The sequence below is a fragment of the Rhinolophus hipposideros genome, assembly GCF_964194185.1.
Source record: "Rhinolophus hipposideros genome assembly, chromosome: 8".
NCBI classification, from domain to species: domain Eukaryota; kingdom Metazoa; phylum Chordata; class Mammalia; order Chiroptera; family Rhinolophidae; genus Rhinolophus; species Rhinolophus hipposideros.
The window spans coordinates 50,795,744-50,810,141 of NC_138054.1; the positions used below are offsets into that span (position 1 = coordinate 50,795,744).

The following is a 14,398-nucleotide window of genomic DNA, read 5'->3' on the forward strand; positions in this document are numbered from 1 at the left end:
ACTTCCTTGGCAGCAAAATTACTCTATATAATTCGTGCAGAAATAAATGTCAGTGCTGTATGCATAATGATGATTATGAGGAAGATGAGATGGGGGGCACCTCAAATTTTATAAATAAAAATAAACTAAAAACCAATGGTATGTTACAATGCATATCTATAGGAATGCAGTGAAGAAAAGAAATTCCATATTTAGAATAGTGTGTGTGTATGTGTGTGTGAGTGTGTGTGTGTATTTTTAAGTGTAAAGCTCAGAACGCATAAAGAAATGTTTCTGTCAACTAGGGATTAAACTTTTAAGGACATCAAGTTTTCTTTCCATCTTTTACTGAAGCTTGTTTTTTTAAATTTCTGATGCACTTCTGCTTTAACATCTGCAAATTCAAAATATAAAACTTGCAGATAATGTCATTTAAAAGGATAAGAGCAACTGTTATGATATATTTATTATAGAAGAATGCGAATACATATATTAATAGATTCCAATGATAATGGAAATACAGTTGAATATCTAAACCACACCTGAGAGGTGTTTACCAGAGTAAATCCCAATTATCAAATGGTTACAAAAAATCCCACTAAATGTGTTCATTTAGTCTCAGTTAATTTTGGCTAATCTAAACTTTACCCAATCATTCTGCAAATATTTGTTAATCACCTATCATGTGCTAGGTAATAGAACTACATTGGGGAATAAAAAAATGAGACAGTACCTGCCATTTGTTTTATAAGCTCTAACAATAACCAATATATAAAGTTCTAGAATCTACAGTATTGATATCTTCATAAAAATGTTTCCCAAAGTATGCACTATTTGGAATCAACAACTCATAATTCAATAATATTCCAAAGAGAAGTTCTAATAACGGAGAGGATTGTCTGGCACAGAAATATGCCAACAAAAATGAAACAGATATAATCTATTTCAGTCATCTTAAATCACACTGCCAAAATATTGAACTTAATGTCTTACATAATGCTCAAAGTATTCTGCTTTTCATCTATTCCCGAATGCCTTATTATATTAAAAATAAAAGAATTGATTTTTATATTACTTGGCATTTTATGTGCTTTGATAGAGTACATTTTGCTTTATCAAACCACAATGTGTTTAGGCAGCACAAATGTATTAAAATATGCATCTTAAAAATGAAGCGATTTCTTGCCAACAGTTTTAATTCCCCATGATAATCAGAAGTTCTAAAAATACTACAAACGGGTAAGACACATAGATGTCTTATTGTGATCTTTCACATCCTTCTCTTAAATGCATCAATAACTTTAGTTATATCTGGGGTACATATAAATACATAAATATTTTGTGTTCCATTATTAAATACAAATATATAATTTTGCCAAGAACATTTTCTACTTAATTAAACTCATTGAGATTAATAGGCAAGCAAAAGTATAGAAACCTCCATGTGAAGGGGAGGGCGAGGAGACTGAGAATTGAGAATGACTACTTATATGTACAGGGTGTCTTTTTGGGGTGATGAAAATGTTCTAAAATTAGATTGCTGCACAACTCTTGAATATACTAAAAGCAACCAAACTGGACACTTTAAATGGGTGAATTGTATGGTGTGTGAAATATATCTCAGTAAAGGTGGGGGGAAGAAAACACTCCATATAAAAAAATTCATCAAGTTCCAGTCTCTAAAAGCATCTATGGGTATAAAACTATTGTTTCCCTTATTGTCCAGTTATTGTATCATCCACCATTTTATTCACTAAGGGAGCTATCAATTATAAAGGTAACAATGGAAATTATAACACCCCATCTTTGGACAGTAGCATTATACATCAAACCATTCAGTTTTACTTAAGTCAATGGGTGCCTTAAACAATTACTACTTCATACAACATTAATGCAAACTAATCACTCCAAAAACTCTATAGAGGTTCTTATACCTGGTAATCCAAAATGCTGAATCCCAAGCCTTTATGATCTTTAACTAGTTCAACAATCTTGACTTCGGGAGACCATAGGGCTAATTCCCCATCATCATCATCTTCTTCAGTATTGACATCTATATTGTGGTCATCCTGAAATACCAAAGAACACAAATGCTTCAAAATACTATCCTTTCAATTCTGACAAGTACATATTCGGAATGTCATAGCTTCTACTCAAACCAGGGATTCTCTTTGGCATGCGTAGTTTTTCTTCTTAATCTTTTTAAAAGGGGCATGCACTGGGGCACATACAGTCTAGTAAAAGATTTCATAAAAATTAAAGCACTTAATAACTGTTCATATAGTTTTTTTAAATGTAAAGTATCTGTTTCAAAGTATTAACACTGACCTCTTATACTTCAATGAGTTCTGTCATCCCATTAGAAGCATAAAAGGAAAAATATGCAATTTAAGGAAAAATGAAAACATCATACAAAGTCAAAGCTTATAAGATATTTAAGTAGCAGTACCTGAATTCATAATCACAGTGAGAGACAGAGAAAGATGCCAACAGAGAGAGAGGCCAGGATACAACAAAGAAAAACCACTTCTGTTGGCTCCTAGATGTTTTCAAGAAAAACTTGACTAGGAAACTAAGGCAGACAAAAATCCAAGTCTTTGGGAACCATGTAAGTCTAAAAGCAGGTAAAAATCACGGAGTTGAAATAAGGAAAATCTGATCGTGGAGGAAGTAGGCCAGTCCAACTATCCAGGACACAGGTCCTTGGTTATTTTCCTTGACCTCACACGCCCAAATCTCACTATTCCAGGTACCGCCTCCATTCAGGGAAAAGAGTCACTGCTACATGGGATTCTAGGAAGCTAAATGATACAGGGTCAATGAGTCAATATTCAGAAGGAGACTATCTGCTCTAACTTTTTTGTATACTGTTTATAGCACTGTATTGTTGTTTTTCTATGATTTACCTTCCTCCAAATACTCTGAATTTTTAGCGGAAGCTCAAGAATTATCTTCTTTTTCTTTGCAGCACTAGCATCTAACAAAATGCCTGGCTCCTAGATTAGAACTGTGTGCAGTCCAGCATAAAGTTTACCATGGTTATCCACTCAACCCACAATAGTACGTGGCTCATAATAGGCTCTCAAAAAATATCTGCTCAATAATAGTAAATCATCCATTTTTCAGTTTGTTTACCTCGAAATTCTTTTTAAATAAAGCTACAGACTAAGTAATAATTTTAAAAGTAGACTTCTTAAAACTCTGGGTGATACTAGTAAATAAAATGAAAGTACATTATTTCTATAAAGGTAATTTTGTGTGACTTGTATAAGAAAATCCCATCTAATGGAATCAAAGGTGGGGGAAAACCCCTCTAAATGAAAGAGTAAGACACCACAGCTAATACAAAAACATTTTTAAATTAGAGTTGGTCTGGATCTCAAACCGTCCCTGCAGGACATGGGAAGTCAATAGTCAATCCATGATGAATTGAATCTAAACATGGTAACAATTTCCTGTTTCTTTAATCACAAAACCTGAAATTAGTGGGAATGTTCTGGATCAATAACCTTTGTATATATCAGCCTAATGTGAGGAAATGATACACTTAAAAAGAAAATACTCATACCTTCAATAAAGAATAAAGTTCTGATGGCTAACACAATATGACTGATGTTTTACTGGGGCATTTAATACCCTCCCTGATTAATGAGCATTAGAATTTTGGCTGAGTTGCCTAATCAGATAGGGTTTAAGAACCTAAGATAATATTGGGATAAATTAAAAAAAGAGACAGTTGGAAAAGAGAGCCAGGATTTTAAGAAACCACATATAATTGTAAAACCCAAGTTTACAGAAATTTCAAGGCATCTAGGTATATAAGATATTATACTCCAACCCGAAATCTATCACTTTGATACAATCAATTCTGCATAACTCCTGTATTTACAGAATAGAAAGCAATCAACTAATGGGCAGCAAGGTTGACATTTAGCATAATTCAGAGCTGTTGTTTATCCATTGTGGTAAAATATGACAGATGGGAGCACAGAGTCAGCAGGCTGTATTGGTGATTTACACACCCTGTAAGATTAGATCAAAGGCATTTTTATCAACCTTTAGAGGTAAGCCATCACCCACATTTAATTTTAATAAAGATGGCAAGAATCACAAAAGTGTGGCATGTGAATCCCTTCCTTGATGTACATTTTACTAAAGATAAACATTAAAAAAAGATTTTTCAATCAATAATCAATAATGTGTACTACTATGTTTCCCCAAAAATAAGACCTAGCCGAAAGCAAAAATTAATGTAAGACCCGGTCTTATTTTACTATAGGACTGTAAGACCCGGTCTTATTTTACTATAAGATTTTATTTTACTATAGTAAAATAAGACCGGGTCTTATATAATATAACACCAGGTCTTATATTAATTTTTGCTTAAATTAATGGTATTAATTTAACCATTAGAGCTGATGGTCCAGCTAGGTCTTATTTTGGGGAAACACGGTAAGTACTTCTTACATGCCCAGTACAGAATAAAAACACCATGAGATACAAAATAATTTTAAGATATGTACTGTGCCCACCAGAGCTTACAGTTTTGGTGTAAAAACAAGCTTAATACATCCTAAAGCATCTGCGACTATAAGACAGAGCTATGTTGACTCCTATGTACTTTAGGAGATCAGAAAACAAAGATGGGTGGACTAAAGGTAGTCAGGAATAACTATAGCTAACTTTTACCGAGCACTTTCCATGCGCAGGCATTGCAACATGAGCTTTGCACATATGATACTTCATCTCCTTTTTCCACAAACGGATGAGGTAGGTAAGTACTATAAGCATCCCCCTTTTGCAGAGGAAGGATATGAACAGTCAAGTTATTTGCTCAAAGGTTCCCAATCATTAAGTGGTAGAAGCAGGATAGGGCCCACGTATCTTGAAATTCAAACTAGAGGCAGGTAAAAGGGAAGGCCCCGTGTATCTAAACTGCTGTTAATGGAACTGTAACCTAGGACAGTCTGGAAAAGGGGAAAACGGCATAAAAAATGAGGTTACAAATGGCAGAAGATGACAAAGCATTTGCTTAAAACTGTTTCCATAATTACAATGCTCTTAAAAAGAGTACCAAGGCACAGAAAGTGTTATTTTATTCTCTGACCTTCTGAAGGCTTTTACAGCAATTTTTAGACTCACTTCGAAATTGGTCATAGATCTTCATATTTTTAAGGCTCTGAAAAAAGGAAGTCCATTAGATATTCAACTCTCACCAATGTCTTAAACTTATTAAGATGAACTGAGTTGAACTGGGAGCTAAAAGTAATGAGCCCAGGCAATTATTGTTAAAAAATTCTCTAAAACAAAGTGCATACTCATTAATGTCACTAATATTTCAAGGGGGAAAACGGGAAAATTTATGACATTAAATGAAAAGTAACCATTTGAAAAGCTGTGTATTATTGCCATCGAGAGCTACTATAGTGAAATAAAAAAGGGTGAAGTATTTTCCCCTCCCTTGAATATTGGGATACACTCTTTGGGTCATTCTTGATGAATGGGCATGCCTATGGGAACCACAGTATATTCATTTAGTACCTCAGTCTCAGGAAGAGAGGCTTCAGTGGTCCTTGGTTCATCAACAGAGGCTTCATCATCAAACAACCGTCGACAGCAAACCAAGGTAAAGGGGGGTGGCACTTCTTTAAGAAAGGAGACTGCCTCTCGGCGCGATTTCCCATAGAGCTGCACACCATTGACCTAAAAAGGCAAGGGATAAGTCAGAATTGAGGAGATCCCAAATGAAAAAACAAGTCTCTTGTTGACATCAATCTCAAAATGAAAATAGGATATTGTTTTACTTTCCCTGTAAACAAAAGGCCTAAATTTAATAGTATTTTAGTAGTAACTAAAAACATTAGAAATCCTTAAAATTTATAAAAATTATGACTTAAATCTTTATTGAACCTTTGTTTATAATTTTCATAAAATGTGTGCAGAGGATAACTTTTACTGGGTAAGTGATCTGCCTAATTTTTCATACCTCCATGGTTTCTCCTTTCTTGTATGCTCTCATCTACTTCTACCCATCTCTCCTTAAACACATTAAATATCATTCCCACTCTTCTTAAGACCACTTCCTTTTGCTTTTTAATTTTGTAAGACTGTCACTATAGATAGTAACACTAACTTTAAGGCTGTTAATACTGCTGAACCTACAACGCGTGGGTAACAAGATCTAGCATACTAGGCTGTCAAAATTTAGCATCAGTTCACAATTTTCTTTCACATCCCATAAACTCTTAACACCAGGCCTAGAAAAATCACTTCTATAGAAAAGAAATACATATCGCTTTGCATCAGTTCTATTCTTACAGAGTCTGCTGGCACAGCCACCAATTATAGGAAGTCTGTCAGTTTTCAAATTATTTTACACGTCTCATATGTGTAAAAGAATAAAAATATAACCAACTATTCCTTAATAATGATTAATGCTTATCACCAAAAGTTATCTAAATTTTGTATTATTTTAGTGCATAATAATATTTTGCACCAAAGATCATTTCAAAAGATGTCTATTCTAATTTTCCATACATATGACTTTAGCTCAAGGAGCTCTATCAGTTCTAACTAAAAATCACCAAAACCTGATCTGTCTGCTACTCTGAAAAAGCTGAGGTACGAGCACATCCAGGCAACAAATAATCTTTTCACATCTGACTCCTACCTTCCTAGGAGGGTTTAGCATTATTAGCGATAAAGACATTTCTGGTCTCACATTAATTTCTGACAGGTATACTGCTAATGTCCAGATAACTGGCAGGGCTGCCTTTCCTGGGAGGAATCTTTCCACAAAATCTGTCATTGCTCAGAGAATAAGAGCACAGTTGGTTGTTGGAAGCATCTCATCAGCAGTGATCTGAGCCCCAAATCAATCGTCCCTTGGAACCACTCTGAGGCCTGGAATATACCAAGCACTTAGCCATCAGGCCAGACAATCTACTTGCCTCTTAATTATTTACAAAAAAATCACCACATAGTAAAGAGACCCACATGTGCTTCAGGGAGATTGTCCTAGTGGAGAAGTAAATATCGTCTCCCAAGACTTTATGACTTATGAAGCAGTCCAGGGACAGCAAGCTCAGCAACAGATGAAAGGTTTTCTTTGGAAGAATTACAAGTCCAAATTCATACAAAAATGGGTAAGGAGGCACCCATCACTGGCCACACCATATCCATGGTGCCACAGCACAGAAAGTTCTAAAACCAACCAAATTGGTAGTAGCCTACATTAAAAAGAACGCAAACACATACAATAAAAGCAGGAATTCTACCCATACGCAAGTATTAGTTTGTGTTTTACAGTATTTCAACAAATTAGAAAATCACTTTTCAGATTTTTTATCTTAGAGTACATTTAAATATTTATTTAGCTCATTATTTATTCATTTGAATTGTCTCCAATTATTATAGCAGTGCCTGGTAGTCTTCCTCACTACTCTCTATTGTTAAAGGGATTGGTCACATTTCCCATTACCAACTCCTATCTAAGGGGATTTATGGCTGCTGCAAATAGCTGCTCTGGGCTGAGACTTGGCGCAATGTTCTAACCCCAAAGCATATTTGTATTTCTGGTTTTAAACTCTAAGGAGTACATTAAACACACACACACACACACACACACACACACACACACACACACACACACACACTTTTTAAGTTTGGGAGTTTATTTGGCTAACTTTACAGAGATTTTTTTTTTTTAATTTCCATATTCGGTTACTCAGAAGCAGCCAATTTTTATTTTAGAGTTCACAATATGTCTCTAGGCCCTTCAACTTGAGACCCTCGTAAGTGCTGTCAAGCCTCACTTGTTCAGAGTGTGATTAGAAAATGCACACACACGGACTTATTTGCAGAGTACCTAATACTGTACAAGTATTGTGCCACTACATTACCTCATTCAATCCTCACTCATCCTATCCCAGAAAGATTGTTTATGCCTTTTCCCAGTGATAATATTCCCAATAATAAGCTATCCTTTATAGTTTACCTGTATAATGTTTCATTAGATCCTCACAAATACATAGTGAAGTAGGCATTTATTGACAAAGAAACTGATTCTCAAAAAAGTTAAGTGACATGCCAAGGGAGATGGTTAAGCTGGGGCAAATTCAGAACCGAAAGTAGCTCTTCTAACTTTCAAACCTGTGCTTCTTTCCATATCTCAAGTTCTTTCATTAAAAATCTATACTTATGAATTCAGGTCTTCATGCTACTGTATCACAACACATTCTTTTACAAGGTGAAAAGAAAAGCCCATGGATTTCTAATCCTGGCTAAGGCACAGAGAACTCAGCTGATGACCAGGAGTACTTGCTCTACTCGGATCCAGCTAACATTTCTTTATCTCCTACCATATACCAGTAGTAAATTGTATTTAAGGTCATTGAATTATACACTAAAAATGCTCAAAATGTAAATTTTATGCTGTGTCCATTTTTATCACAAAAAAGTGAACTAAACTGATTTTTGCTCACATTTCCACATCTTCTAAACAAACACATCTCATTACCCAGTACCTAACAACTACATGTCAGAGAAATAGTTTCCAAATGATCATCAATCTACAGATTATCATGTGTGATATCCACAAAACTATGTCATATGCCCTGAAAATCAGAAAGGAACATGATTCAGAACCAAACAAACAAAACCCATAAGTGATATAGTAAAATCTAGAGCATTAATCCGCCAATAAGCATCCCAATATCATTCCTTGAACACCTCTAAAAATAAGCAACTTACTACATCTTACAACAGGACGCGAACAGCCTGCTCTCCTATGCTTATGACAGAATTTGACATAGTACTTTTCCCTTTGACCTTGAAATTTAACATACTCTTCTGTGTGGCTGGACACTGTTTAAAAGTATGCAGCTGCACCCACCAAGAAAACTATTTGCTGTGCTGGTCATTTCACTTTGAGCAAACAAAAATTTTAGGAAGAAATCTCTACAATTAAGGCTCATAGGATTCTAACCTTGGCTAAGACTACTAGGCTGATTTTAGTAAACCTAAACTAGGGCTTCTGTGGCTCCTAACTCTTTAGAGAAAGAACCCTCTTCTACAGAGTCTTCTCTAAGTTTGATCATTCCCCACATCTTTTTTTAGGAACTTAGGAAGTAGTGAGATGTATTTAAAAAACAGGGGAAAGGGAGTTAGAAAACATGAATTAAAATCATCATTCTACCAGTATATAAAGTTGGGGGAAATCAATGCCTTATTTTCTTATATGTAAAATTAGGGATTTCAATGGTGTTTTGTTTGTTTGTTGTGTTAGACACAGAACTTTCCAATCTAACAAAATTTCTCAAGAAAGTCATGCCGAAGCAGAAGTGTTCTAGAATTGGCTCTGACTGAAGAGCAGCTGGGGAACCTCAGTGAGCCCACTAGAGGCTGCCATGTTTTGGGAAGGGAGTCCCAAGGAGCTAGTCTGAAAACCAATCAAGAATACACAAATTTGAAGTCATCCAGCTCTAATCCTTATGAGAGATAATCAACAAAACCTGAAAACAAATGTGACTATATGTTGCAAATAAAGGTCAGGGATCAGATTCTTAAAAAGAATTTTGCTAAAAAAAAAAAAAAAAAAAACCAAAAACTAATTGTGCTATCAAACCAAAATCGGACATTACTTCTTTCTTACTCAAACTCTTACTCAAATGGACATATTTAAACAAAAACTCAAATGGACATATCAGGAGTCCCACAAGGTAGTGGAAATGAACTGAAAGCATATTATCGACTTCCTTTATCATTACATAAGCAGTTAGTATTTTTCTTTGTCTTTTATTTTGTCTTCCAGAGTCACTGAGATATAATTGCCACATAACACTGTGTAAGTTTAAGGTATACAATGTGATAATTTGATATACATAAATTGTGAAACAATTACCACAATAGGGTTAACACATCTATCATCTCATAGTTACCATTTTGTGTGTGTATAGGGAGAAGATTAAAATCTACTCTCAGAAACCTTGAAGTACATAATACTGTATTAACTGTAGTCACCAAGATTTTTCAATCTAAGTAGGTCATATTACATTAGCACTGGTGATAATGTAACTCAGTGGATTTCTGGTGAGAACACATTTTCCTGGAGTTTAAAAATTCCTGCCCTGTGTGTGTTCTCTCATAAATTTTACCTCAAGAAGCTCATCCTCTGGTTGAAGGAGGCTCAGTGTATCAATAGGACAACCTGGAGCAATCGAAGAGATATAATGGTGCCCATCAAAGGAATCCACTTCCATGCCAAGCCTCAGCGTGTGAATGGGCAGGAGCTGTAGCAAAATACAGAACAATAATGTCAAATATGACAAGAACACATCTGGTTGTGAATCCTCCATCGAGTATTTCACAGAAAACTCACATCCCTTGAATCAGATCACCAAAATCCAAACTGAAAACAAGAACAGGAAAATTAGCCCCAAGTAAAATATGAAGTTATTTGTCTTCTTGTTTTTACTCCTCTTTTCTTTTTAGATGCCCTGGGAATGGAGAGGCAGACATACAAAGTTCTGCCTTCAATTCCAAGCTCTAGGCACTCCAAACTTTTTAAAAGTTTCCAGTACGTATTCTGTGTTTCACTTTTCTGCCCGGCTTCCCATCCCCTAGGACATCCTAAATCCTCTTTTTTATCTAAATAACTTCCATTCCAACTTCAACACCAAAGCAGTGTCGCTTCCAGGAAGCCCTTCCTGATATCTGAGTTTATCTGCCTACATCTGGGGTCCAACATCACATTGCACACACCACCATCACAGTTCACAATGCACTGTGTTTAAAATTTCCATTTTCTTGATTGTTCCCCCTGTCTGAGTGCACAGACCATATCTTTTCACTGTATAACCTCAGGCCCTAGAACAGTACCAGGCATTAAACATAAGCTCATAAATGTTATTTGATTGTAATTGAAAAATTAAAAGAAAAACATTTTAAATGCTAATTGAACTAATCCATAAAAGATGGTACCTCATTCAAGATGTCCTCATCCATCTCACCAACTTAAGTGAGAAAAATTTCTGATTTGGGGGGAGGCATCATTAGACATTTCATTACTCCACCATAAGATGGATGCTGTTCGCTTAAAAGGATTCATATGAGCTAAGAAATAAGTCAAGGGTTAAGAAACTAGCCAATAGCAAAGTAAAGAGATTAGTATCTTAGTGTTGTTGGCTGTAAAGGTCAAAGGCATTCCCCAAACTCCATTCCCTTCACTTTCAAAGATAAAGCTAATAATTTCTAATTGTGACTGTATAAAGTCAAATATGGTAAAATGCTACTAATTATGATGTATATGTCCTGTATCAATAGTCTATTTACCTGAAAATACCAGCCCCACCTCTCACTGCATACTTGATAAAGAGAAAAAAATCCTACAGAAGGTGGCAATGCATCCACAACATGGCTTTCCCCCTCATATTTCCTATTCTCTGTGATCTCTGAGCTTGTCACCTCTCCATAGTCATCTGTTCTGAGTCCCCACAGTTCTACAGGCCTTGACTCAGACACCATCCGGGGCTCGTTTCTGTCCCAGTAAAGACACAGACAAATATGAAGTGGGAAGCAGTCCAGTCGACGAAGACCTCAATGACTTAAAATAGGCATGAGGGGTTTCTGGCCCTGGGCTAATTTTCTCAAAGTGCTCTTGGCCACCAAGCCCTGGTAGATAGGCTCTACAACTATCTCTGGCAATAAGATGTTCTAGCATTCTACATGGAAGATTTGGATTGTCTTTACTCTTATTCCCTCTCTGTGATTTCTTTACTTCTCACTGTTGCCACCTTATTCTCTTGTCTAATCATTGTACCAAATCATGAATATCAAGCTAGAAGGAGACATCAGTATTGTTTTCGTTAGTAGTACAAGGTAAATAAAAACTCTCAGCCACATGACAATTTACAAATTAGTGTTTGTTTATGAGCCAAACATTGGTGCAGAGTTGTCAGTGGGTCCACCCACAGGTCACCTCTAGTGGAGTGTTGAAGTCTGCTTGCAAGAGCAGATTTTCAGGAATTCTGCAAGCTAGTTGTTAAATATAGACATTATTGAAAATTAAATTATATAAGGTTACAACTAAATAATACTAAAAATTAATAAGTACTCAAAGTCCATCACTTCCTAATTATTTTGACCATATTTTATCTATGTTCTTGAAGTGACTTCTATTATACATGTATGGTAGAAATATTCGTTATTTAAGAACTTAGTGAACATTGAGTGGGTGAACAACTGAGAGACAGATGAAATAACTGATTTGTTTAGTCGCTAAATGCAGCTGGAGTGGGTGATTAAACAGTCCTGCTCCCACAGAGAAATCTACAACAATGAAGTGCTCTTGTGAATCTCTTCCCAACTCAGTATTCAGTGATGTCATTTTGGTAGCTTGAAATCTGCCATGGTGGGACTATTTACACCACAAATACCGGTAAATGCTACAAATTGAAACTATTTTTCCTTTGGAGAGCTAGATTTTACCAGCATACTACTCACCTGTGACCTAGTTTGAATATGCTATCTAGCATATATTTATAGGGTGTAAACTATGTGCAAGGATTTGAGTTATGAGCTGGAATTACAGGGTGAATGAAAGAAACAGTCTCTACCTTCATGGAACTAACATCTAGTTTGGAGACAGACAATAAACAAGCAAGAGAGAAAGCAGATACAAGCAAACAAGTAAACAAATAATTCACCAGCAGCAAGTGAAAAATAAACAAATAATTACAAATTGTGATAAGCGCTATGAAGGAACTAATCTGGATCAAGATACAACCGTTGAGGCCATTTCAGAAAGCTGGTCAGAACATATTTCACAGAGATGGGGACACATTTAAGGTGAGACTTGAAGGATAAGAAAGAGTCAGCACTACAAGCAGTACTGGGAGACTGCTTGCGGGAGGTGAGTAAAAAGATGAATTGCTAAGTTTTTTGTTTGAGCCACTGAATAGATGGTGGCAGCAATTTCTGCATAGAAGTAAGAGCCCAAATTAAAACAAAGACATCGCTGTACACACAGAGAGAACTTTGCTATTTATATAATAATGTGCCCCACCATGAAAATGAAAAGGATTAAAGAGGGAACTGATTCTAATCTCCCATTCCAGCCCCTTATCAGTCCTGCTCTATTCACATGGTTGACCCCATTCCCCATATCCATGAACAGCAGACATCAATAACAGGTTGGCACATTTAGGAGCAGCGAGGCTCACCCACGGAATCCCATGCCCTCCAGATACAGGGCTCTGCCCTTCTGGACTATTCCCCCAGATATCTATAAACATCACATGCTCCCTAGAAACTTAAACCACGAACAAAACACACATGTTCCATCTTTAATCACCTGCACAAATAAACCAGAAATGATGTTTACGAAATCTATCCAGGTGAATGAGGCCTACCTAACATTAGCTCTGAATCTCAATCTGAGTACAGCTGGGTTTCTAAGACTTCGTGTTACATCGCGGCAGGCTTTTCCACAGGAGCAAGACTGTCCCAGCTGCACTTAGCAACAAATCAACCATTTCATCGGTCTCACTTCAGTTCTCCCCTCGCCCCCCACGGTATTCTGAGTTCTTAGATAGAGACCAGAAAATGCTAAAATGACAGCAGTGCATACAATAGACAGATGAGTGATGCCCTCACACACATTGCATACGAAGCTTTGTGATGTTTATTCAATGCGCTTTGCAAAGGGTCCTATTTAAATTGACAAAGCTAATGAGTAGCAGAATTGTCAGGATCCTGATACGACAAGTAAAAGGTGCAAGGAAAAGTGTGATCATAGTGTGATTTACCGTCAGTGCTGAAATGGTAAAGATCAAATGAGATCAGGAAACCTAGAGGCCTACTACCCACGAGTGGAGAGCCCTGTCATGAAACAAACTGCAACTCATTTATTTCCAAAACCTCTACTTTCAGGACCCTGAAACAAGACATCGAAATGCTCAAGTAGGAATATAAATGATATTGTTTCGGGGGGGACAAAAACTTCTGGAAAGGAATAGATATGTCAGTGGGATGGGGGAGAATGCTTCCAAAAAATGTTGAACTCGAAATAAAATAGAATTGAAAGAACCCCATGATTGGTTCTTATCACACACACACACACACACACACACACACACACAAACACACACACACGATATTAAATAGCCATTTATGTTTAAAGATTAGGGGGGAAGAGTTACCAAATTTACCACAAGTAAGAAGCAAACTTTCTAAGAATGAGGCTACAACTTTTAAACGAAGGTTGAAAGACAGTATAATGGCCTCCAAAGTTAGCTGTGTTCACTCAGAGTTATGCAAGACAATCATCAATCAATCAATCCATTAGAGTTTGAGTTATATTAGTCTTTATCACCTATCTAAAATTTTAATTCTGAATGTTCAAAAAATACATCCTATGTGC

General features: G+C 36.2%; 1 protein-coding gene across 5 annotated transcripts in view; it reads right to left on the reverse strand.

Annotated features, from left to right (window-relative positions):
- The window catches only part of PATJ (PATJ crumbs cell polarity complex component), a 299,142-nt gene that overhangs the window by 230,192 nt on the left and 54,552 nt on the right, over nt 1-14,398 (reverse strand). For all 5 annotated transcript variants that reach the window (XM_081055925.1, XM_081055924.1, XM_081055921.1 and 2 more), the window contains exons 15-17: nt 10,134-10,268; nt 5,521-5,682; nt 1,914-2,048 (exon numbers count right to left, since the gene is read on the reverse strand). In XM_081055925.1, the coding sequence (XP_080912051.1) occupies nt 1,914-2,048; nt 5,521-5,682; nt 10,134-10,268 (432 nt within the window). The remainder of the gene's footprint in view (nt 1-1,913; nt 2,049-5,520; nt 5,683-10,133; nt 10,269-14,398) is intronic.